The sequence below is a fragment of the Carassius auratus genome, unplaced genomic scaffold, assembly GCF_003368295.1.
Source record: "Carassius auratus strain Wakin unplaced genomic scaffold, ASM336829v1 scaf_tig00032281, whole genome shotgun sequence".
NCBI lineage: Eukaryota > Metazoa > Chordata > Actinopteri > Cypriniformes > Cyprinidae > Carassius > Carassius auratus.
In genome coordinates, this window is record NW_020525989.1 from 3,592 (window position 1) to 29,469 (window position 25,878).

Genomic DNA, 25,878 nt, shown 5'->3' on the forward strand with positions numbered 1-25,878 from the left:
TTAAAGATGGCTCAATATTGGTCTTATGTTTGGTTTGTTTATTTTTGGTTAGGACACCATTGTGTTTTTAACACCAAAATGGTCTTTTAAGTTTGGAGTGAAAGGGTATATTGGATTTTCAGTCCCTCTCATTGCACCACTGGTAGGAAATTAAAGATTTTCATAACATAAAAGGTATCTTTACTGGGATTCTGGTTATAAGCAATGTCTGTATTTGGTATCTGTGAGATGACTGAGGGTCTGATATATTTCAGGAATGCAATAACAGCCCGGCTTCCAGAGAATAATGTATATAAGTTTATTGTAATGAGTTTATTTTTCGATATGACCAAATTAACTAAAATTCATCATAGCTGTTGAAGACATGTAAAAAGAAAACAAATAAGGCAAATTTCTTTCTAAAGGATCATGAAAATGAATTAGTTATTGTGCATGCCGTTTTCTTCAATAATACCTTAATGATTTGTTGAATCTGGTTAATGAATATGCAAACTTAGTCTTAAGGCTGTTGGATAAATGTTTTGTTTTATAGGGTAAGTATGAAGTAGCTGTAGTAGGAAGAGAGGTATTTACAAAGGTATGTTGATGAAAGCATATATGGATGGAGGACACTTTTCCAGGTAGAGGGACACACAGAATGATTCACTGGAAAAGACATTACTTTTTATGTGAAGAAAGACTAATGCAAGTGCAGAAATTGTGGGATTAATAAGTAGATCTATATGGGAAGTAAGAATATATATGGGAAGTATTTTGTACAAAATAATGTGTTTATTACTAGAAATGTAAGACAGTACCAGAGATGTTAAGCATATGCAGCTGCTTAATTTAAGTTAAGTCAGCATGCATCATGACTGCCCCTGACCTCATTTAGTAGACCTTAACCTAACATTGGTCTAAAACGGGGGGACTGAATGTGTGGATGCCGACTTGCTATGTCCTTCAGATTGATATTAATTATATTATTACATTATTTCTTGTTTTACTATTAATCAAGTAATGGTAAGAGTAAAATGTGTAACCTTATGTGCTCTTATGAGATATTAAAGAATCCTGCTTTATGCTGTACAACTGCTCTCTAAAATGATGACTTCATAGTGTGTGTAACAAACCATACTGATAAAATTCTAGCTAGGGCCATGCGGCATTGAAGTTCTGATATGTTTTCTGTGTAAGTGTTAGTGTCATAATCTACCGGAAGCACAAGAAGACAATAGTGTGAGTTTAGCAGTGCGTCCTGTATTCATTCAGATAACGGCTGTTATTTTCTTCTTAAGAAAAAAATGTACGATTTGAGAACTTAAGAATTTTCAAGAATTGCACTTAAGAACCTTCTTACGAACTTCTTGGAAATTATCCTAAGAAATTTCTTAATTTATTTCTTAAGAAGATTTTTGTGAATTTGAATGTTGTTTTTTTGAATTTGAATCTGAATTTTGTGATTCAGAATGGACTAAGAGAGTAGTCGTAAACTCTTGCTTTCTACACGTGTCTGAGTGTGACTCTTGAGCAGGTTTTTGATTTGTTAACGCGGCGCGAATTGACGCCAAAGTTCAAATTTGTCAGTCTGACAAGTGGATCGGTGACCAGCACCGCAGGGCTGATGGACCGGATGACTGATTGCCTGTGCTGGATTACCTCCACCCCCCTTTTCCCCTCCCCTGTTGCAAAGTCGTGTGTGTATGGTGTTTTTATTATGTGCTTTTGTTGCTGAGGTGTTTTTCCTGTTCTCAAACTGTACTCTCAAAAGAGCATCTTTTTTTCTCCTCCCTTCACTAATGTTATGTTGTATTTATTCTTCCCATGTACTGCATTTCGTTGCCTTGTACCCACATGTGCAATGATGCAGAACCTGATTTTACCAAGTGAGACATGTTCCTGGGACAACATCTTTGTTGTCCCTGGAACAACATTGTGATTAACCAATCAGATTTGAAGATCCAGTTTATAGATTTTGTGAAGTTTACGCTTAAAATCAATGTTTGTTGCTCGTAAATCAGTGTCATTCATCTATCATTTCCTCGGATTTTAGGGATTACTCATGGTTAAGGTTAGGTTTAGGTGTAGGGATATGGTCAAGAATATATTTTTGGAGTAAAATGTTGTTCCAGGGTCAACAAAATATGTTGACCTAGGAACACATCTAACTCAGAAATATCAGGACGTGCTGCAATGACAATAAAGTTAAATCTAATCTAACCATTGTTACCAAATATACATACAGTTTAATAGAACTATAAATAATCACATAACAAGCCTATTAAACAGAGTCTGAAGCAAAACTATTTAAAAATCTTGTGTAGGCTACTTTCTGCGTTCTGATAAATAAAATAATTGTGCTTGTAATTGTCTCTTTATATCCCCTTATTTAGCTAAAGCATATAATAAAAAATGGAGAAAAAAAATTGCATTGAGCCACTATTGTTTTTTTGTTTTTTTTGTGCTCTCAAATTTTTCACCTTAGGAGCACACGTGCTACTTGAGAAAAAGATAGCGACAATACCTGAAACGTTCAAAAAACAAACAATGATGTGACTACAAATCTATTATTTTAAATTCACTTATTGTCCAGATGGTCACACGGCGGATGCCTGTTTTAACAGGGCAAAATTGTGGATTAAACACAGGACAGTTCCGTCATTCAGAATGGTTTGCAACCCTGCTGCTAGGCTAAATGTTTATGTCTGTTAGCAGATACCAGAAAAGACGCACAAATAAGGCTGTACCAGATGAAAACAATCCAGCAATGACAATGTAAATGTTGCTTTAACAAGCTGTATCTTTATAATTATATGAATAAACAAATTACCTCACCTCAGAAGATCCAGAGATCCTGTGTTATGGCTCTAGCGGTAACTTCTTTTATGTTAATAGCGATTGGCAAGCGATGTCCGGTTCGCGAACGAATCGTTATATTTAACCGGATCTTCTTAGTGAACTGGTCGAGCCAGTTCACAAAATCGAACTGAATCGTTTGAAACGGGTCGTGTCTCCAGTACGCACCAATCCACGAATTACCTATATTAATCGGTCTATAAACGTGCCTGACACTCCCTCAGACTCGAATTAAACCCATATCCCGAGTTATTCAGTTACTCGAAAAGTACATTGACTGAACTACTGAGAAAAGAGAACTGACGATGAGCACGAGCAGAGTATGAGTGACCACACGCCCACTGCTAGAGCCGTTTTCGTTCATAATTCAAGGATCGGATCATCACCGGTATATGGGAAGCCGTTTTGACTTTTTTTTTTCTTTTTTTCTGAGGATATGAGTTATTGATATCAATAATATATATATATATTTTTTTTTAAAGTTAAAATGTTAATTAATGATATTAGGAATTCGATTTCTGCTATTTTTGATATCAGCAATTATTTCCACTAGTGTCAATGTTAATTCTTGATATCAACAGTGACATCATCACTCGCAGAAATTGAATTATTGATATCATCAATTAAATTTCTACCAGTACATATTATCCTTGATAGCAAAAAAAATATATCCTGAAAAAATGCAATAGGCAAACCATACTGACTTTTATTAATCCGACGGATATGAATTATTGATATCAACAATTCAATTTTCACTATTAACTTTGTTTATTCTTAATTTCAACAATTACATTTTCACTAGCTAAAATGATAATTATTGATATCAGGGATTAAATTTTAACTAGTAAAAGGTTATAATTCTTTATGTCTGTAATTTAATTTATTTTATTATGCCTTCACATCTCCATCGTAACAGAATACTTTGCCACCTGATCCAGGGGCAAATGGCAGCCGCACTGGACCCCGTACCTGTAATAGCAGTTGTTTCAGATATTCTTCCCAGTCAAACCAAAATGTATTCAGACACCTTCAACATTTCTTACATCATCACAGTTTATTTGCTTTAGTTTATAAAATGGTAATAAAATATTTCTATGCAGACTAATAATATGAAACTAATGTAACTATGCTATGGTTTTACACATTTATTTTCAATAAAACTGAAAAAGGCTTAGAAGATTCATCTCTCTGGTCTAGTGGATAAAATTAATATCACAGCCTTCATCTTTCAGTTGAAATGGCTTATGGTTTAGAATTAGATTTTAGCAGGGACTATTTGAACACACGGTTGTAGGTGGAGTTAGTGTAAGAGTAAAAGCCCATCAGCCTTTACCATACCTATAGGATGTTAACGACATGAATGAAGGAAACAAAATGAAGGATGTCTTTCAAGGATCTTTTCAAATTGTTACACCCTTAGTTGAAATCGCTACCTGATTGTTTAATCCTAACCCCAGCCCCAATCATAAACCCTCCCCAACACCTAACTCTAAACCTACCAATACTAGGAGGGTAATAATCTGGCAGGGGTCAGAATTCAGCACTACATCAACCATACAGGGAGGGCAATAAAAAAGGAGATATACTTTCTAATTGATGTATTTATTTTTGGAGATTTATTGTATCCCCAGCCACAGGCGACATGACAAATGTAGCTACTTTTTATTAAAGCAGATGGCAAGCCCGCAAACAGATAACAGAACAAAACCCAGCTAAAACACAATGAATTTACAGAACTAAACAACCCTGACAAGATGATGGTTGAAGCACTTTAAGTGATGCATATGCATTATAAGAATACAATTTATTACATTTAACAATACAAAAATCATAGCATAATTAGATCTAAAACAAAATTCTATGAAAGAATACAACTTTTAGATTTGGCTCTTTTGGGAGGAATATCATATGTATTTTTTTTTTTTCTGTCTCTCAAAACAGCTGTTTAAGGCACATTTTTCAAGAGATTGTTTGTTGCATCGTGCCACATATAGTGAGAACACTGTTGTGTTCAGTCCTGGATCTGAAAATTAACTGCTTACTATGATTTTAGACATTTGTTTCTTGTATGATTGAGTAAAGATGAGGACGAAGCAAAACGTTTCCCACACGGAGGGCAGTGATACTTCTCTCGAGTGTGTGTTTTCATGTGACCCTTAAGGTGTCCTTTTCGGGCAAAACTCTTCCCGCAGTGATCACATGGGTACGGCTTCTCTCCGGTGTGGACCCTCTCGTGTGTTTTCAGATGTTCTGACTGACTGAAACTCTTGTCACAGTGTGAACACTTGTAAGGTTTTTCTCCAGTGTGAGTTCTCTGGTGCCGTCTCAGTTGAGCACTATCAAAAAATACATTCTCACAATCAAAGCACATATGATTCTTCACACCGCTGTGTCTTTTCTGGTGTTTTTTTAAAGCAGCCAGCTCAGTGAAACTCTTTCCACACAGAGAACAAATGTGAGGCTTCTCCTGTGTATGAACTTTCCGGTGGTTCTTCAGGGCATCTGTCCTGAAAAAATCTTTACCGCATTGATCACAGGTATAGGGTCTTTTCCCAGAATGATAACGCAGGTGTAATTTAAAGCTGTTCGCCTTACTGAAACTCTTCCCGCACTGATCACATGTGTAGGGTTTCTCTCCAGTGTGGATTTTCATGTGTTCCTTAAGGCCTGTTTTTTGTTTGAAACTCCTCCCGCACTGATCACATGTGTGCGACTTCTTTCCAGTGTGGATTTTCTTGTGAACTTGAATTTGTTTGGACTTTTGGACTCTTCTTCGACTCTTCGATTTTACACCAGTTTTGACATCCTGTTTCTCCTCAGCTTCAGTCAGCTCTTCACTCTCCTCATTCTCTTCCATCAGGACTTAAATAAAAGCGAGATAAAGTCAATTTCAGTAAAAGTCATAAGACTAATGTAAAAAAACAAATAAAAATTAACCCTGGTGTAATAGCAAGAATAATAAAACTGTTATATGATGACTATTTTGAATACTTATTAGATTTAACAATATTTTATCCAATATTTAAATGTTTTTCCTTAATCAGTAACAGGGATCCAGAAAAAAGAAAAATAACTTAAGGGGCCACTGTCTCCTATAGAATATAGGCCAAAATAGGCACCTAATTATTTATCACGTGCCACAGAATACACACGTTTTCTTTCTTTCTTTATTTTTAACCCATGTGTGCTCCTCATTTGGGAGTCACACTTAGTCAAAAGTGAGCAGACACACTGAAATGCATCTTTTTTTTCTTCATTATAATCATTTTAATATTTTTGTTTGATAATATTTTTATTTAATATTTTGAGAGAATTGTATGGTACTAAGTAATATTTATGTGATAGTTATGATATTTTCCCCACTGAAAATAGCAAAAAAGAAAAAAAAAAGAAAATCTATTTTGTTTATTTATTAATACATTTTCAACTATCTATTTGCAGTATTTCAGATTAAAATAGAGACCAAGCCTTCAAAATACTACTTTTGAAGGCAGAATAGCTCCTGGTGAGAGTTGGCCAAATGTTATTTGATTTTTTTTATTTCTGTACCTGCACTCCAACAAAAATAAGAATCAAAAGCATTATTTTTTGTAATATATTTAATTATGATTAACGTTATACAAAGCAATGCTTGCACCATAACTTGAACCACAGCAGGGGGAAAAAAATCCTTATCGTTGAGCCCTGTAATGCACAATTTAAATCCAAAAACAATTAATTTTCAAAAGAGTCGTGAAGTAACAATTTAGAAGATGGGTTTGTGAATTTATCACAACATACACTAATATGAATAAATTTAATATTTAATCTTAATAAATCTAATTAAGCTCTCGCTATGATGCGGAAACTACCAGGGTTTTTCTGGGTCTTAAACGCCTTCAACAGCATGCATACCAAACAACAGTGTCAAAAAGTAGTTTAAATTTAAAGTTTGTTATTCGTGTCGTTTGGGTGGTCATACGGCTTAAATACAGGAGGATTCCGTATGATTTGGAAAGGCTGTTTGGTTCAGTCAGCAGACGCCAGAAAAGACGCACAAATAGAACAGCACCAGATTAAAACAACACAAAACGACCCTGTAAAACTTTGCTTTGATAAGCCGTATGCATATAACTGTATAAAAATGTACGAAATATCTCACCTCAGAAGACTCGAAGCTGTTTGATGGCGCTAGCTTCTTCTTCTTAAAATTTATTGGCAGTTGGCATACCAATTTGGTGCATTACCGCCACCAACTGTTTAGGGTGTGGAGCTTCAGTGCGGTTTTAGACAGGTGCTGGCCATTTAATTACAATATCATTAAGTTGATTTATTTCACTAATTCCATTCAAAAAGTGAAACTTGTATATTATATTCATTCATAACACACAGACTGATATATTTCAACTGCATATTTTTTTTTTTTAATTTTGATGATTATGACTGACAACTAAGGAAAATCACAAATTCAGTATCTCAGAAAATTAGAATATTGTTAATCAATAATCAGCTAATAAACTCAAAACACCTGCAAAGGCCTTTAAATGGTCTTTCAGTCTAGTTCTGTAGGCTACATAATCATGGGAAAGACTGCTGACTTGACAGTGTCCAAAAGACGCCATTGACACCTTGCACAAGGAGAACAAGACACAAAAGGTCACTGCAAAAGAGGCTGGCTGTTCACAGAGCTATGTGTCCAAGCAAATTTATAGAGAGGCGAAAGGAAGGAAAAGATGTGTTAGAAAAAAAGTCTAAAAGCAATAAGGTTAACTGCACCCTGGAGAGGATTGTGAAACAAAACCCATTCAAAAATGTGGTGGAGTTTCACAAAGAGTGGACTGCAGCTGGAGTCAGTGCTTCAAGAACCACTACGCACAGACGTATGCAAGACATGGGATTCAGCTGTAGCATTCCTTGTGTCAAGCCACTCTTGAACAACAGACAGCGTCAGAAGCATCTCACTTCAAAAACCACTGTTCTGCTGCAGGGTGGTCCAAATTTATGTTCTCTGACGAAAGTAAATTTTACATTTCCTTTGGAAATCAGGGTCCCAGAGTTTGGAGGAAGAGAGGAGAGGCACACAATCCACATTGCTTGAGGTCCAGTGTAAAGTTTCCACAGTAAGGGATGGTTTGTGGTGCCATGTCATCCGCTGGTGTTGGTCAACTGTGTTTTCTGAGGTCCAAGGTCAACACAGCCGTATACCAAGAAGTTTTAGAGCACTTCATGCTTCCTGCTGCTGACCAACTTTATGGAGATGTAGATTTAACTTTCCAACAGGACTTGCCACCTGCACACAGTGCCAAAGCTACCAGTACCTGGTTTAAGGACCATGGTATCCCTGCTCTTAATTGGCCAGCAAACTCGCCTGACCTTAACCTCATAGAAAATATATTAGATCTTTTAAATTTAAATTAACTTCCCTTTGTTCTACCTAGTAGTCACAATATTTACAATTTATTATATATATATATATATATATTTTTTTTACATTAATATTTTAATATTTTTAGTTCTATTTAAATAATGATAGTTTGAAGATAAATATTTTAGTCTCCTATGTATTCTGTAATAAATACCCTTCTGTTTTGTTTTTCGTTCTAAGCAAAGTTTTTTCATTGAAGACTTCTGAAGATGACAGAAAACCTGAAGGAGATCAATTCAGTTTACTAAAAGTTTATCAAAAAGACATTTTCCAAGTGATTTCCTTGTTTTATTTATTAGTCAGAATAGATATAACATTTGAACTACAAAAGCTTAATAATCATTAAAAGCTTCTGATAAGCCTGAAATAATCAGCAATCAGTCAATAATTTTATCTCTGATTAATTGATTACCAAAATAATTACTTGATGTGGCTCTCCACAGCATCACATCTGTAAGTACAGATCAATATTTAAATTACTTACTGTAATTTCAGACATGCATCTTTTTTTTGTGATAGGTTAGAGAATATAATTGAGTGAAACTCTTGCCACATGAATTGCAGTGATACGGCTTCTCTCCCGTGTGGATCCTCTCATGTACTTTAAGATATACGGACCGTTTAAATCTCTTGTCACAGTGTGAACAATTAAAAGGTGTTTCTGTAGCGTGAATTACCTTGTGCTTTTTCACTTCAGCATCTGTAAAAAACGCCTTCCCACACTCAGAGCAAATATGATCCTTCACACCGCTGTGTCTTTTCTGGTGTATTTTTAAAGCATCCCGTTCACTAAAACTCTTTCCACACAAAGAACACAGATGAGGCTTCTCCTTTGTATGAACTTTCAGATGCCTATTTAGGGCGCCTGTTCTAAAGAAATGTTTACCACACTGGTCACAGTTATAAAGTCTTTCATTTGAATGAATAAGCAGATGACTTCTAAAAACACTTGATATTCTGAAACTCTTCCCGCACTGATCACATGTGTACGGCTTCTCTCCAGTGTGGATTGTCATGTGAACATTTAGGAGGTCTTTTTGTGTAAAACCCCTCCCACACTGATCACATTTGTACGGCTTCTCTCCAGTGTGGACTGTCAAGTGTTTGTTAAGATGTACTTTTCGTCCAAAACTCTTCCCACACTGATCACATGTATATGGTTTCTCTCCAGTGTGGATTCTCTCATGTCTTTTCACATATATTGACCGTTTGAATCTCTTGTCACAGTGTGAACACTTGTAAGGTGTTTCTGTAGTGTGAACTATCAGGTGCACTTTCAGTGCACCATCAGTAAAAAAAGTCTTCCCACACTCAGAGCAACCATGATCCTTCACACCACTGTGTCTTTTCTGGTGTCTTTTTAATGTAGCCCTCTGAATAAAACTATTTCCACATAAATTACATACATAAGGCTTCTTCTTCCTTGTATAAACTTTCAGGTGGTCCTTCAGGTCATCTGAAAACCCATCAAGATGACATTTTATGTGAACATCAAGATTGTTCTTGCATGAGAAACTCTTTCCACACTGAGGACAAGTGAAATATATTTCATCTCTTCTTTTCAATGAGAGTTTTGAGAATGTTTCTTCAGTTTTTACATGATGTTTCTCTTCTACTTCAGTCGGTTCTTCAATCTCCTTGTTCTCTTCTTTCAGGTCTAAAATTGAAAGTAAAAAAAGGTCAGTTACATTACGTTTTCAGTAAAGAATATAAGTAGATGTGAAAGGAAAAAGACATTTGAATTTTTTTATTTTTTTATGAACTACATTTTACAAGCCAGGTTTTAAATATTTTCTAAATTTTTAAATATGGTTACATAAACTATTAACTACATTAAAAAAAATACAATGTTTTATCACACACACATTAATATATATATATATATATATATATATATATATATATATATATATATATATAACAGTGAAACATAAGGTTCCAAAAAAGCTATAATAGTTTGTGTGATCACTTATAGAAGGTTGTGACAGACCCAAATCCTCACTGCTACATAGTTGCATCATTCCAGTTGCCAAATATGTTAATGTAGTGATTACTTCAATTTCTGACTCTATGGCATTTCTGCAAGGTTTTGGAGATATTAGTGTCTCTCTATTAGTGTCTAGCGTCTTATTAACTCACTGTCAAGCATTGTGTGCAACAATTATCTTCTCCCTTCTTCATGTTGAGTCTATTTTCTCCACTACTAAAGAAACTCTTAAGCATCTTAAAAGTCATTGTTCGTACTCCCAACAATTTTGGTCCTTAAGAGCTCTTTTAAGGGTTTAGATGCTTTCTGAATTACTTTTTTCTTTACTAGAATCTTTTCTTTTTAATTTTAGGAGTAAGCACCCACAATTCTAAGAATTTTATTTGAACTTCGTTGAACTCACTAAGATTTTTCATGAATACGAGTCCAGATTTTGGCTGTCTGTGCTGTGCAGATCGATTGTTGTATGACATCCAAGTACCATTAGAGGTATAGAGATCAGAGCAGACGGCTGATTTAAGCTTGTGAATCTCTCATGAGCAATGCCACTTCAAGTCGAACATGCAAATGCATCGCTTTGACATTTCTCAGCAAGATCCCACCTTCTCTCACGTCACGATTGGGCGATTATATACAATGCCTGTTATGTTATTGATCAAACTACTTTAAACCATTAACAAAACAGGAAAACAAAGCCAAAACTTACTGAATTACACAGAATAATTGTAGGCAATAAAGAAATCTTGCTCCAATTGAAAACCATGCCCTCCAAAGTGAGGGCGATCCAGCCTTGGCAGAAATTAACCCCTTTGGTCTTGGAGACTCAGTGTCCAGCTTTAGCTTCTCAGCCATGCAGAAGTCTTGTTTCATTTCAGGTTTCTCCTCTGGCTTTCTTTTTAAACCACAAATGAAGACAATACCAGCCCATAATATATATATATATAATATATATATATATATATATAATTGAGGGCATTAGTGACTTATGCACCGCTATTTCCTTCAACTGCAGGTGCCAGAACACTACAATCCATCATATTCACCAATGCTGAATAGATGAGCCTCGACTAAAAATCCAAAATAATAAATAAATGAACCACTAACTTCTAACTTTGTCTTTTCTGTACTGCAGTTTTAACTTATTTCACAGAGCTTATGATTTTTCTCACTGCAACCATTAAATCTGATGAACTGCTTAATGTTTTATAAACTTCGTGAAGAATGAAGAACATACACCAGCCTATTTGTTCTTCAGTGTCTTCCTGTTTTATTTTGCAGGGTTCTGGATCAGTCATGTTTTCGACTTTCCTTCATAAACCGTTATGGAAGGAGCAGATCTGCCAAAATAAAGAATAAATTAGTTATCAAATTGATGCTTTCAAGAATTGCAAGCATAAAATGCAAGTCACCTGCTGAGGAAAACACTTGTCAGACGCATTAAACAGCACACGCATCTGCCAAAGAACAACAGAGCAAGATGTGGCAAACTCTCTTGCTTAATATATAAAACATTTCCTTGTTTAGGATGCCTTTAACATATACCTTTCCCACAGTAGATCAGCTACCGATCGCTATCAGCCAATACTTGCTTCTAATGATTTGATCAACCATCTTTCAATTTGCCCATCTCAGAAGTCAAAGATGCATTCCTGCTGTGAGAGGCTCAGGGACAAGTCAATGCACAGACGACATCTACATTCAATTTGCAGATTTTGCACACTGAACATGGGTTATAGCTCTTAATATACAACTGTAAATGTGCACCAGACAGATAAATGTATCTTTAAAAAAAAATTTAAAAAATGTTTCTTCCAGGTGAACATGCCTCTTGACTGACCACCTAAAGAGATTGTGCTTCACCCATACACAAAACTGTATGACACTGTTCTTAAAATAATAAAAATCTTATTGAAATACTTCAAGTGGATTCTTGTTAAAATGCATTTTCTTCAGCAAACTGAAAAGCAGTACCTTGCCTGTGTGCACACAAGGAGGATTTTATTACCTCGCAAAACCCTGTTAAACAATCATACAACATAGAAAGTCACTCAGGATTTTATTGATTTAACAATAGTTCCTCACATCATTGAAAATAAGAGACAAATATCTGTACTGTACCTCATAGCGCATGTCATTTCATTGTCTGCTTGTGAATGGACTGTTTTTTAAACAATCACGTCTAGGTATAATTTAATGCAATAATAATACATTTTATTCTAAAAAAGAATCTGCACCAGTTGCGTAGTAGTAACGTAGGAAAGGTTCTCTCTTTTTTATTTAAAATCACAATATAGCTAGACCAACGCATAATAAATCTCAACTTCTTGCAGTGACGCGGGAGCGCGCAGCCGGCTGAGGATTCTGCTAGGTCTTAATGCCTTCAGCAAACGATAGCAGAACAAACAATGATTTATTCAAAAATAATTTATAAAAAAATTTAGAGTTTGCTTTTCGTGTGGTCTGGGCGGTCATACGGCGTATACCCGTGTATGAGGGACAAACTTATGTCTTAAATACGTGACAATTCAGTATTATTCAGAATTTTTAGCACCCCGTCACTGCTGGGCTAAATGTTTGTTTCAGTTAAGAAACGCCAGAAAAGACGCACAAATAGAAATGTACCATATTAAAGGAACACAGGAACGAGCCTGTAAATCGTTGCTTTAACAATCTGTGTTTGTATAACTATAAATATTCGAATTACCTCATCTCAGAAGACTCAAATCTGTGTGATGGCACTACTGCTCCCCGTTTTCTTTTTCTTCAGGAGTTTGATGGCGGCTGGCTGACCAACTTAAAGGCGCATTCCCGCCATCTACTGGAAAGGAGTCTGAAGTTTAAACCAAAGAAAAAAGCTAAATTCTACTAATTAGTTCTGTTTCTTTCAAATAAATAAATAATTCATAATGAATATTAGATTGTTTTGGCTCCTAACAAGAACCTACAGTTACAAATTATTTATTAATTCCCAAAGAGCTACATTGAAATCTTACTCTTTCATACGCATCAGTGTTATTTCTGCTTGACACCTTGGTTACAATTTCTGGTTTCATGTTTTCCTATCCTATGCAGAGACTGATTTAATGAACAATCTTTTCTGTTTCCAAACCACCTTCTTTCTGGACCATTATTTCTTGTCTTCGAGATAGCTGCTGGAGGTCATAGAAATGGGGGTGATAAAGGTTTCTCATTGGTGAAAGGAGTTATATATATATATATATATATATATATATATATATATATATATATATACAGAGCCGGATTAAATAAATGAACAACACTAGGCAGGCTGCATTTTTTGGGCCCCCCTCCATCGATGTTCTTTATGAATTGAAATCTGAAACTTACCAAGGTTACTAATAAAAGTTAATTCACATTTTACATAGCCTAGTCTTTGGTTACAAATTGGTTGTATTGTATATTAAACAGTCTATCAGACTATTTTTTATATTCATTATTTATACGCCATTACAAGGCTCTATTAAATGCTTTTAAATTATAGGGAAGTCGTGGCCGTGTCTCCGGGCCTGGCTCGGCCTCTGGCTCTGCTGACTCGAGCAGGTTCACAGCTGTCGGACGGCTGCCCGACAGAAAACTTCTGTAAAGCCCCCGCTGTCTCTTCTTTTGTTTCTCTTCATTTTTTTTTCTTTTTACATTTCACCCCACCCGAAAGCATCTTGAATGTTAGCCTACTCAAAACACACCTGCCTGCTAGCTTTGTTGTCCTGCTCTGACCGCCGCTGACGTCTCCTCGGACTTAACTGGCTGGCGCCAATAAATACAGTCATGGGCTGGCGTTAATGTGACGTAATGTAACAGTCTTTGGTTAAGATAAACATCGTTTATTATTAGTTAATTAATAAATATTGATATAAATTGTAGATAGGACATTTGTACATTTAATTTTAAATATTTTTTATTATTTATTTATTTTTTGTCCCTCTGTCTGGGCCCCATCCTGCCAATCGGGCCCTAGGCACGTGCCAAGTTTGCCTTTGCGTTAATCCGGCTCTGTATATATATATATATATATATATATATATATATATATATATATATATATATTAGGGGTGTAACGATACGCGTATTCGTATTGAACCGTTCGGTACGAGGCTTTCGGTTCGGTACGCGGTACTCATTATGTATACTGAACGGTTCGTTGGACTAATTAATTATATATAAAAAAAAAGAGAAATATAATGATATGCGTTCAACAAGGTAGCCCAATAACCCAAAACGACGTAACAGGCAACGCCCCTGACACTCCCGAAGAAGAAAAAAACACCAACTTAAAGGAACACTCCACCGTTTTTTGAAATAGGGCTTATTCATATTATTTCCTACATTTAGATAGATGGGCAAATGCATTTTTATGTCAGTGCATGCATTGTTTTAGTTTGACTGGGTCGGCGTTAGCTTAGCTTAGCACAATGAATGGAATCCTTTGTTGCCAGCTAGCATGGCCTGAGTAAAAGTGATCAAAAAATTTAAAAAAACCCACCTAATTACTTCTTGTGGCCTGCGTATTCACAACGAGTACAAATAGCGATCCAGATTAACACTAGGCGATTTCCTAGGCAGATATTGACTTGGGACTATATTATGGGGAAGCACAGGCGAAGCACTGCTGCTTAGGCGAAGCACTGCTAAGGACATACACGAATGTAATGTTTCACAGAATTCCATCTAATGTGGAACTGAGAAATAAATGGCTAGCAGCTCTGGAGATCTGTAGTTCAACGCCTCTCAACAAAATAAAGCAGTATCGTGTTTGCGAAGAACATTTTGCACCAGAGGACTACTTTGAAAAAATGGAATATGGGTCCAGAAAGACGGTACTACGTCTGAAAGATATGGCAGTCCCATCTATTTTCAAAGCACAGGAAGAACAAAGTGCACATGTAAGTTGTCTTTTATTTCTCTTCCTTATGTTAATCTGTGTTTTTATTCGGATGTAAAATAGATGCGGCACTAGACCACGGATAGACTAGACTACTATCTAGACTACGAACCTGTAAAATGAAATGACTGAGGGGTAATTTAGCTAGCTATATTTCTCTCACCGAGTTAGACTCGGGAGTTTTAGTATAACTAACGTTACTAGAGAGGAGACAACACGATAAGCCACCAACCTATATTGCCTGTGAAAACATCAACTCTATGTGAATACAGGTATAATATCGGTCGATCTATACATGCGTCATGATTAAAATAATCACTTACTCTGTGGACAGCTGTCCATTTGGTCCATTTGGTCCATTCGGCGTGGGGCGTTTTTTCCAGTTCAATTTGTCACACCGGAAAAAAAATTGAGTACTGCAGAATGGATCAGCGCCGTGAAATCCTCTGTAGATGTTACACAACTTCGGGCACGCTCATCTTGATCTGACGTGTTGAACCTGGTCATCAATGGCAAAAACATGTCCCACTCTCTACAGCACAGACACTCTATTTCCGTCGGCATAGATTTGCATATTCCTCCACATTCACACCACCAGTTCATGTTGGCTCTCATCCTCACGTCCTCAGGCTGTTGAACGATCGCAACCTCCTCCTCCTGTCGTTCTATTTCCAAAGCACGCAGCTCGTCTTCTGTAAACTCTGGTTCAAATAGGTATGGTTCTGGTTCTTGACTGTCTGAGAAGTCACCCTCTTCGTCTATCTCAAAATCAGCCATGTTCATCGCCATTCGTAAGGAAAATATACTGTAAGGAAAATAGCCAGGCAGCTACTAATCACGCCGGTATGTTGACGGAAGTCGTGGGATTTCATGTGTTGCGTGATATCTCTGCTCCGAGGTAGCAGTGCTTCGCCTAAGCAGCAGTGCTTCGCCTGTGCTTCCCCATAATATAGTCCCAAGTCAATATCTGCCTAGGAAATCGCCTAGTGTTAATCTGGATCGCTATTTGTACTCGTTGTGAATACGCAGGCCACAAGAAGTAATTAGGTGGGGTTTTTTAAATTTTTTGATCACTTTTACTCAGGCCATGCTAGCTGGCAACAAAGGATTCCATTCATTGTGCTAAGCTAAGCTAACGCCGACCCAGTCAAACTAAAACAATGCATGCACTGACACAAAAAAGCATTTGCCCATCTATCTAAATGTAGGAAATAATGTGAATAAGCCCTATTTCAAAAAACGGTGGAGTGTTCCTTTAAAGTTATGTTAGGCTACTCAGTCAGGCGCTCGCTCACTCAGTACGCGCTGAGTGAGAGAGCAGTTCATGCACGGTCCTCCGGTACGAGTGAGCAAGCGCCTTAGGGGCCGTTCACATATCATGCCTAAAAACGCATGGAAAACGCTAGGCGCGCCTTTCTCCTCCTTTCCAAAGCGCTCGGGCAGAAGCGCTCATGAGGCGTCTGTCTTTGCTAAGCAACAATGACGTGCTCTCTCCATGAGACGCGGAAATTTCAGCAAAGGATAAATGGATTTGCAGCTCTAAAAATCGCTTGCAGTAGCTCTGCTACTAAATTTATTTCAAAATTGCAATCCATATACAACTATGATCAGCTGATCCTTCATCTTGGCTGAGCTTTCAACGTTGTTACGGGAAAGGATGAAACTGATTGGTTAGTTCTTGTCACATGACCCGCGGTGCGCTTGCGGCATTCTGAAAAGTTGAGATGTTTTTACATTTTGCTGTATCTAAAACCTACCAAACCGAACCGTGACATCAGTATATCGTATCGAACCGAACCGTGAATTTTGTGAACCGTTACACCCCTAATATATACAGTGGGGATCGAAAGTTTGGGCAACCCTTGCAGAATCTGTGAAAATATGAGTAATTTTCAAAAAATAAGAGAGATCATACTAAATGCATGTTATTTTTTATTTAGTACTGTCCTGAGTAAGATATTGTACATAAAATATTTTAACATTTATTCCACAAGACAAAAAAAATACTGAAATTATTAAAATAACCCTACTCAAAAGTTTGGGAACCCTTGGTTCTTAGTATTGTGTTCTGTTACCTGATGATCCACGACTGTCTTTCTGTTTTGTGATGGTTGTGCATGAGTCCCTTGTTTGTTCTGAACAGTTAAACTGAGCAGCGTTCTTCAGAAAAATGCAGATTCTTCAGTTTTCCAGCATCTTTGCATATTTGAACCCTTTCCAGCAGTGACTTTATGATTTTGAGATGCATCTTATCACACTGAGGACATTTGAGGGAATCAAACACAACCATTTAAAAAGATTCAAACATTCACTGATGCTCCTGAAGGAAACAAGATGCATTAAGAGCTGGGGGGTGAAAACTTTTGAACACAATGAAGATGGCCAAATTTGTCTTATTTTGTTGAAATATAATTTTTTTTCCATTTGGTTCTGCCCTTCGTAAGCAACAGAAGATACTTGTATGTTTCCCGGTACACAAATTAAGTGCAATTTACCTTGATCTTCAAATTCCAAAAGTTTTCACCCCCCAGCTCTTAATGCATCTTGTTTCCTTCTGGAGCATCAATATGATATGATCACAATATGATCCTTCACACCGCTGTGTCTTTTCTGGTGTATTTTTAAAGCATCCCATTCACTAAAACTCTTTCCACACAAAGAACACAGATGAGGCTTCTCCTTTGTATGAACTTTCAGATGTCTATTTAGGGCGCCTGTTCTAAAGAAATGTTTACCACACTGGTCACAGTTATAAAGTCTTTCATTTGAATGAGTACGCAGATGCATCTTAAAAACACTTGATATTATGAAACTGATCACATGTGTACGGCTTCTCTCCAGTGTGGATTGTCATGTGAACATTTAGGAGGTCCTTTTGTGTAAAACCCTCCCACACTGATCACATTTGTACGGCTTCTCTCCAGTGTGGATTTTCATGTGTTTGTTAAGATTTCCATTTCGTCCAAAACTCTTCCCACACTGATCACATGTATATGGTTTCTCTCCAGTGTGGATTTTCATGTGTTTGTTAAGAAGTCCTTTTAGTCTGAAACTCTTCCCACACTGATCACATGTGTATGGTTTCTCTCCAGTGTGGATTCGCTCATGTCTTTTCACATATATTGACCATTTGAATCTCTTGGTGTGAACACTTGTGTGAACACTTGTAAGGTGTTTCTGTAGTGTGAACTATCAGGTGCACTTCCAGTGCTCCATCAGTAAAAAAGGTCTTCCCACACTCAGAGCAAATATGATTCTTCACATCGCTGTGTCTTATCTGGTGCATTTTAAATACATTCATCTGAATAAAACTATTTCCACATAAATTACATTCATAAGGCTTCTTCTCCCTTGCATAAATTTTCAGGTGGTCCTTCAGGTCATCTGAAAACCCATCAAGATGACATTTTATGTGAACATCAAGATTTTTCTTGAATGAGAAACTCTTTCCACACTGAGGACAAGTGAAATATATGTCATCTCTTCTTTTCAATGAGAGACTTGAGGACGTTTCTTCAGTTTTTACATTATGTTTCTCTTCTACTTCAGTCAGTTCTTCAATCTCCTTGTTCTCTTCTTTCAGGTCTAAAATGAATGAAAAAAAAAACTTTAAAATATTTCCAGCGAAGCATAAAATAACACCATTAAAGGGAAAAACGTGAAAGGGACATGTTAACCCTGCCATAATAGTAGAAAATATAAAAAAATTATACATTTAATATCCAATATATATATAAATATATCTTTAATATTACAGGCACAAACTGCAGTGTTGATTAGCTAAATTTTACCAGTCAGGATTTCAACATGTTCAAAATTTTAGTAATATTATTGCATAAATTATGAACCAGATAAAACTCCAAATCATAAAAAGTTGTCATGTTCTGTAAAATGCAGTAAAACCAATAATATGTGATTTGTTAATCATCTTTAACCTAATAAAAAAGTACTAAGAACAGATGTCCAATGTTTACACTGACCAACTTAAATGTATTTTAAACAAACAAGTTTTGATGGCTGCAACATACACAAGAAAGTTGGGACAAGAGGCATACTAAAACTGAAAGGATTGTAGAATATCCAAGTTAAACTGTTTTGAAACAGTACACAATAAGCAGGTGAATTGGTAGTTAGTGAGGGGATTTTGATTTGGTATAAAGGGGAATCTCAGTCTTTGCAAGCAAAAATGGTTCATTAATTTGTGCCAAATTCCATGAGTGAATTGTCAGACAAATAAAAAAAATCTACATTTCTACAGGTTATTCTCAATAAATTAGAATTTAGAGGAAAAGTTCATTTATTTCTGTAATTCAACTAAAATTGTGAAACTTGCGTATAAAATAAATTAAATGCAAACAGACTGAAGTAGTGTAAGTTTTTCATTAAGTCTTTTAACTGTGATTTTGGCTCACATTTAACAAAAACCCACCAATTCACGGTCTGAACAAATTAGAATATGATGACAATCAGCAAATCAACTCAAAACACCTGCAAAGGTTTCCTGAGCCTTCAAAATGTTCTATCAAAATAATTGACACCCTTCACAAGGAGGGTCTAAGTCACAAAGATTAATTGCCAGTAAGCTGGCTATTCACAGAGTGCTGTATCCAAGCATGTTAACAGAAAGTTGAGTGGAAGAAAAAGAGTGGCAGAAAAAGATGCACAACCAACCGAGAGAGCCGCAGCCTTATGAGGATTGTCAAGCAAAATAAATTCAAGAATTTGAGTGAACTTCACAAGGAATGGACTGAGGCTGGGGTCAAGGGCCACCACACACAGACGTGTCAAGGAATTCGGTCACAGTTGTCGTATTCCACTTGTTAAGCCACTCCTGAACCAAAGACAACACCAGAGGTGTCTTACCTGGGCTAAGGAGAAGAAGAACTGGACTGTTGCCCAGTGATCCAAAGTCCTCTTTTAAGATCAGAGCAAGTTTTGTATTTCATTTGGAAACCAAGGTCCTAGAGTCTGGAGGAAGGGTGGAGAAGCTCAAAGCCCTAGTTGCTTGAAGTCCAGTGTTAAGCTTCCACAGTCTGTGATGATTTGGGGAGCAATGTCATCTGCTGGTGTTGGTCCTTTTGTGTTTTTTGGAAACCAAAGTCACTGCATCCGTTTAAAAAGAAATCTTGGAGCACTTCATGCTTCCTTCTGCTGACCAGCTTTTTGAAGATGCTGATTTTATTTTCCAGCAGGATTTGACACCTTCCCCACTGCCAAAAGCACCAAAAGTTGGTGTATTTGACTGGCCAGCAAACTCATCAGACCTGAACCCCAGAGAGAATCTATGAGCTATTGTCAAGAGGAAAAGTAATTAAAGCAAAAGGAGCCCCTGCCAATTATTGAGTAGATGTACAGTAAATTAATATACTTTCCAGAAGGAAATTATATTTTGGGTTTTATGAAGTATTCTAATTTGTTGAGATTAGGTCGGTGGGGTATTAAATCTGAGCCAAAATCATCACAGTTAAAAGTACCAAAAGACTTAAACTACTTCAGTCTGTGTACAGTGAATTTATTTAATACATGAATTTCACAATTTGAGTTGAAAAACTGAAATAGATTAACTTTTCCTCAACATTCTATTATTGAGAAACACCTGTAAATGAGTACAGGTGTCCTCGCAAATAATTCAGGTTTTTCACCATCTACCATGAATAATATTTCAAAAAGATTCAGGGAATCCAAAGAAATCTCAGTCTGTATCGGACAAGAAACCTCAATTGAATCTGTGTGACCTTTGAGCCATCAAATGGCATTTCACTTTCTGTTGATAACTCTGTAATCTCCCCATCTACCCAGGTTAAAAGTGGTCAGTGGGAGTGGTCCTCGATAGTTACATTATCTTTTAAAAAGCATGTGAACAATATTACTCGGTCTGCGTATCTTCTTTTACGGAACATCAGCCGTCTTTGTCCATTTCTCACCCCAAAATCCACAGCTGTTCTTGTACATCCTGGCTGGTCTTGTTCATGGTCGATGGTGAAAGATCTACATTTTGCACTCAGAGGTTGTCTGACAGTTCTTTCATTCAATTTGGACCATGACCATTTGTGCTGGCAAAGACTGATACGCCACTTTTACAGTTACAACCAGTTTAATTTTACCAATTCAACTGGTTATTGTGGATTCAAAACAGCTAAACTTGGATAGTTTATAATCTTTTTTTTTTTATAAAAAAAAAAAACAATAATAATTATGAACAATTTGTTGAAATTGGACAAAAAAACAAACAAACTGTGATACACCCATTTCAAGTAGATACAGTCATGGCCCGAAAGTTTTGCCAATGACAAAATGTGTGTTTTGCAAAGTTTGCTGCTTCAGTATTTGTAAATTACTTTTCCACGTTTCTATGGTATACTGAGAAACAATGATAAGCATGTGTTTTAGAAGAATTTTATTGGTGCAATAATATATATATATATATATATATATATATATATATATAAAATTTATTTCATTTTATCTATATTTTAATAGTATTTATTTTCATTTAGGAGAGGTGAGTTTCAGTGGCGTTAGTGAAATATGCTTGGATTAAAAAAAAAAGAATCCTGTACATCTCAATCCATCCAATTCATCCATGCTGAATCTGCTGAATAACTCAGCCTCAACTCAATGTAATCAACAAAACAATGAACTGTACTGCAGATTTAGATTTAATTCCAACGCTTTATGACATTTCTAACTGCAACCACTGAATCTAATGAAATGCTTCAAGTTTTTTAACCTTAGTGAAGAAGCAAGAATATACACCAACCAATTTTTTTCTTCAGTGTCTTCCTGTTTTATTCTGCAGGGATCTGGATCAGTCATGTTTTTGACTTTCTTTAATACAAGTGGGAGGAGTTTCACTAAAGGTGAATTTCTGTTTGGTTGGAGGAGCAAATCTGCCAAAATCAAAAACATATCAGTGATCAAATAAATGTTTCATTCACAGACTAAGCATGTCTTTTGTGTTTTTCTATTCAACTAACAAAATTTAATCTTTGGCTATTTACTTTGTGTTAAAACAAATGTAAATATTTTAAGTATGTATCTTTTGTCTGAGGAATAATCTTAACATTATTATTTTTGACATGAAGAGGCTTTCATAGCACTCCCTTTTAATACAGTATTGTTCAAAATAATAGCAGTACAATGTGACTAACCAGAATAATCAAGGTTTTTAGTATATTTTTTGTTGCTACGTGGCAAACAAGTTACCAGTAGGTTCAGTAGATTGTCAGAAAACAAACAAGACCCAGCATTCATGATATGCACGCTCTTAAGGCTGTGCAATTGGGCAATTAGTTGAAAGGGGTGTGTTCAAAAAAATAGCAGTGTCTACCTTTGACTGTACAAACTAAAAACTATTTTGTACAAACATTTTTTTTTTCTGGGATTTAGCAATCCTGTGAATCACTAAACTAATATTTAGTTGTATGATCACAGTTTTTTAAAACTGCTTGTGTGGCATGGAGTCAACCAACTTGTGGCACCTCTCAGCTGTTATTCCACTCCATGATTCTTTAACAACATTCCACAATTCATTCACATTTCTTGGTTTTGCTTCAGAAACAGCATTTTTGATATCACCCCACAAGTTCTCAATTGGATTAAGGTCTGGAGATTGGGCTGGCCACTCCATAACATTAATTTTGTTGGTTTGGAACCAAGACTTTGCCCATTTACTAGTGTGTTTTGGGTCATTGTCTTGTTGAAACAACCATTTCAAGGGCATGTCCTCTTCAGCATAGGGCAACATGACCTCTTCAAGTATTTTAACATATGCAAACTGATCCATGATCCCTGGTATGCGATAAATAGGCCCAACACCATAGTAGGAGAAACATGCCCATATCATGATGCTTGCACCTCCATGCTTCACTGTCTTCACGGTGTACTGTGACTTGAATTCAGAGTTTGGGGGTCGTCTCACAAACTGCCTGTGGCCCTTGGACCCAAAAAGAACAATTTTACTCTCATCAGTCCACAAAATGTTCCTCCATTTCTCTTTAGGCCAGTTGATGTGTTCTTTGGCAAATTGTAACCCCTTCTGCACATGCCTTTTTTTTAACAGAGGGACTTTGCGGGGGATTCTTGAAAATAGATTAGCTTCACACAGACGTCTTCTAACTGTCACAGTACTTACAGGTAACTCCAGACTGTCTTTGATCATCTTGGAGGTGATCATTGGCTGAGCCTTTGCCATTCTGGTTATTCTTCTATCCATTTTGATGGTTGTCTTCCGTTTTCTTCCACGTCTCTCTGGTTTTGCTCTCCATTTTAAGGCATTGGAGATCATTTTAGCTGAACAGCCTATCATTTTTTGCACCTCTTTATAGGTTTTCCCCTCTCTAATCAACTTTTTAATCAAAGTACGCTGTTCTTCTGAACAATGTCTTGAATGACCCATTTTCCTCAGCTTTCAAATGCATGTTCAACAAGTGTTGGCTTCATCCTTAAATAGGGGCCACCTGATTCACACCTGTTTCTTCACAAAATTGATGACCTCAGTGATTGAATGCCACACTGCTATTTTTTTGAACACACCCCTTTCAACTAATTCAACTAATTGCCCAATTGCACAGCCTTAAGAGCGTGCATATCATGAATGCTGGGTCTCATTTGTTTTCTGAGAATCTACTGAACCTACTGGTAACTTGTTTGCCACGTAGCAATAAAAAAATATACGAAAAACCTTGATTATTCTGGTTAGTCACATTGTACTGCTATTATTTTGAACAATACTGTAAGTATTATCAGGGAGTTCAGTTCTGTTTCATTAACCACAATTAAATAACTACCACACAGCAGCATATGTACATGTGAAAGTGCATATTTCAATTAACAACTGAAGTCATTGCATAAAAAAACAAAAATTATCAACTTTTATTCCCCTATGGACAGAAACGGCTCTTTATTTTAAAATGAAATAGAACAACAAGGCAATATTTATAAAATTAAATAAAATTAAATAAAATAAACAATCTCAAAACATTCTTGGAAACATTTGAGATAATGTAAATCCACACGTCAACAATATAACACTGTTCTCTGATTTTAGGATATTTTAATTGAAAAAATCTTACATACTGTGCCTTTAAGCGGCAGTTTACAGGTGATTTTAAGACATTAACATAAAGGGAAAATACTGCTCTGAAATAACAGAGATTATATTAAATCAAGCCTTATGATAATCTGAAGAAGTCTGACTGCACTGTAAGTGTTTGCGGTAAAGACAGATTATTTGAGTCGGGGAAATTATCTCATATGTCATATTATGTCATGGATATCATTCATTTTTTACATAATCGCGTCAAAACATCAAAACGACAATCACCACCAACCTAGAAAAACATAAAAAATACGCTAATGTTTCAGTGATTTTCACATTAGCTTATTCCTTACACTGCCGCTAAGCTAATGTTTAATTCGGTCACCAGAAAATACACTAAAATCACGGCAATGAGACCAGTACGGTTATAAATCAGTGCATATTAAAAACACCGTTGACTCACTTTACTGACTGTGGGGCAGATTCAGCGACGTCTGCAACTAAAAACGGAAAATGCGCTTTGTCTGTTCATTTACACGATAACAGCGGTCGGCGTTTTGGGAGCCTAAAAAATACAAGCTCTTGAAAACGGGTTTCAAAGCGCAAGTAAAATGTCCCATTACCAGTTCCTTTAAAATAAAAAAAGTGAATTTTGTAAACAGTGACATCTTCTTCTACGGTATTTCTCGGCAGCTGGTTTCCACATCGCTGCTTTACTGCCACCTGCTGTTTTCACTTCCCTTTAGTACTCAAGAACACAAATGTGATCCTGGACTACCAAGCCAGTCATAAAGGTAATTTTTTCCCCTTTAACTTAAGATGAATCAACTGAAAGCTGGATAAATAAGCTTTCCATTGACGTATGGTTTGTTATGATCAGACAATATTTCGCCAAGATACAACTATTTGAACATCTGGAATCCGAGGGAGCAAAACATTTAAATATTGAGAAAGTCATCTTTAAGTTGTCCTTATCAATCAAAAATTGGGTTTTGATATATTTACGGTAGGAAATTTACAAAATATCTTCATGGAACAGGTTATACTTAATAGTCTAATGATTTTTGGCATAAAAAAAAAATCAATAATTTTGACCCAAACAGTGTATTGTTGTCTATTGCTACAAATATACCCATGCTATATGGTTTTCGTGGTCCAGGTTAACAAATGTCCTTCCTTCGTCACCACTTATACACTCTACTATACTTTTTAGATTGTACCATATCTCCACAAGCCTCTGTTGTCTGAATCTGTGATCCAATTGGGTGTCTTTGTTCTGGTGGGCGTGGCTGGCTGCTGTTGCTGCAGTAGTTATAACATCACATCTACTTGTAGTTAACTTCAGTAAGACACGACATAAAAAGACAGCAGGGGGAGATGTTTTCCAATCTACCAATAAGGGTACCAGCACGGTCAAGGCCCAGAAACATAGTTGACAAGTGACACGACCACTAATGTCACATGGACCATTGTACATCATTTTGTGACATCACACACCTGCCCAATGATGAAACCAATGATATCACACAGATTAAATTCCATGGAGATCGAAACTAAGGTTTGGAAGATGCATTATCGTATAACTATTGCCAATCTTTGTAAATCGCTGATTATCTGCTCATTATCTCACCTTGTAAGCTGTATTTTATGACAAGCCTAATTCATTTAATTAGTCCAGGTGTGAATTTGAAATAGAATAATTTTGAAAATAT

At 36.3% G+C, this 25,878-nt stretch overlaps 1 protein-coding gene and 1 long non-coding RNA gene across 2 annotated transcripts; both read right to left on the reverse strand.

Moving 5' to 3' along the window:
* Nucleotides 1-4,452: 4,452 nt before the first annotated feature.
* LOC113080859 (zinc finger protein 729-like) lies at nt 4,453-12,282 on the reverse strand. The gene is made up of 6 exons (XM_026252911.1): nt 11,769-12,282; nt 11,636-11,680; nt 11,461-11,563; nt 8,741-9,896; nt 6,385-6,389; nt 4,453-5,697 (listed from the first exon to the last, which is right to left on the reverse strand). The coding sequence occupies exons 3-6, from the start codon at nt 11,519-11,521 to the stop codon at nt 4,877-4,879; spliced, it is 2,043 nt and encodes a 680-aa protein (XP_026108696.1). The 5' UTR covers nt 11,522-11,563; nt 11,636-11,680; nt 11,769-12,282; the 3' UTR covers nt 4,453-4,876.
* A 5,438-nt stretch (nt 12,283-17,720) lies between these two features.
* LOC113080863 (uncharacterized) lies at nt 17,721-24,838 on the reverse strand. The gene is made up of 3 exons (XR_003282037.1): nt 24,630-24,838; nt 21,887-22,016; nt 17,721-18,711 (listed from the first exon to the last, which is right to left on the reverse strand). It is a non-coding gene; the product is annotated as an uncharacterized LOC113080863 (long non-coding RNA).
* Between the last annotated feature and the right edge of the window lie 1,040 nt (nt 24,839-25,878).

Excerpts from the sequence above, each read along its gene's own strand:
- LOC113080859 (XM_026252911.1), bottom strand. The coding sequence starts at position 11,521 with ATGACTGATCCAGAACCCTGCAAAATAAAACAGGAAGACACTGAAGAA. Across the intron at positions 9,897-11,460 it reads TGAAGAACAAATAGGCTGGT|ACCTGAAAGAAGAGAACAAG; the intron begins GTATGTTCTTCA and ends TTTCAATTTTAG.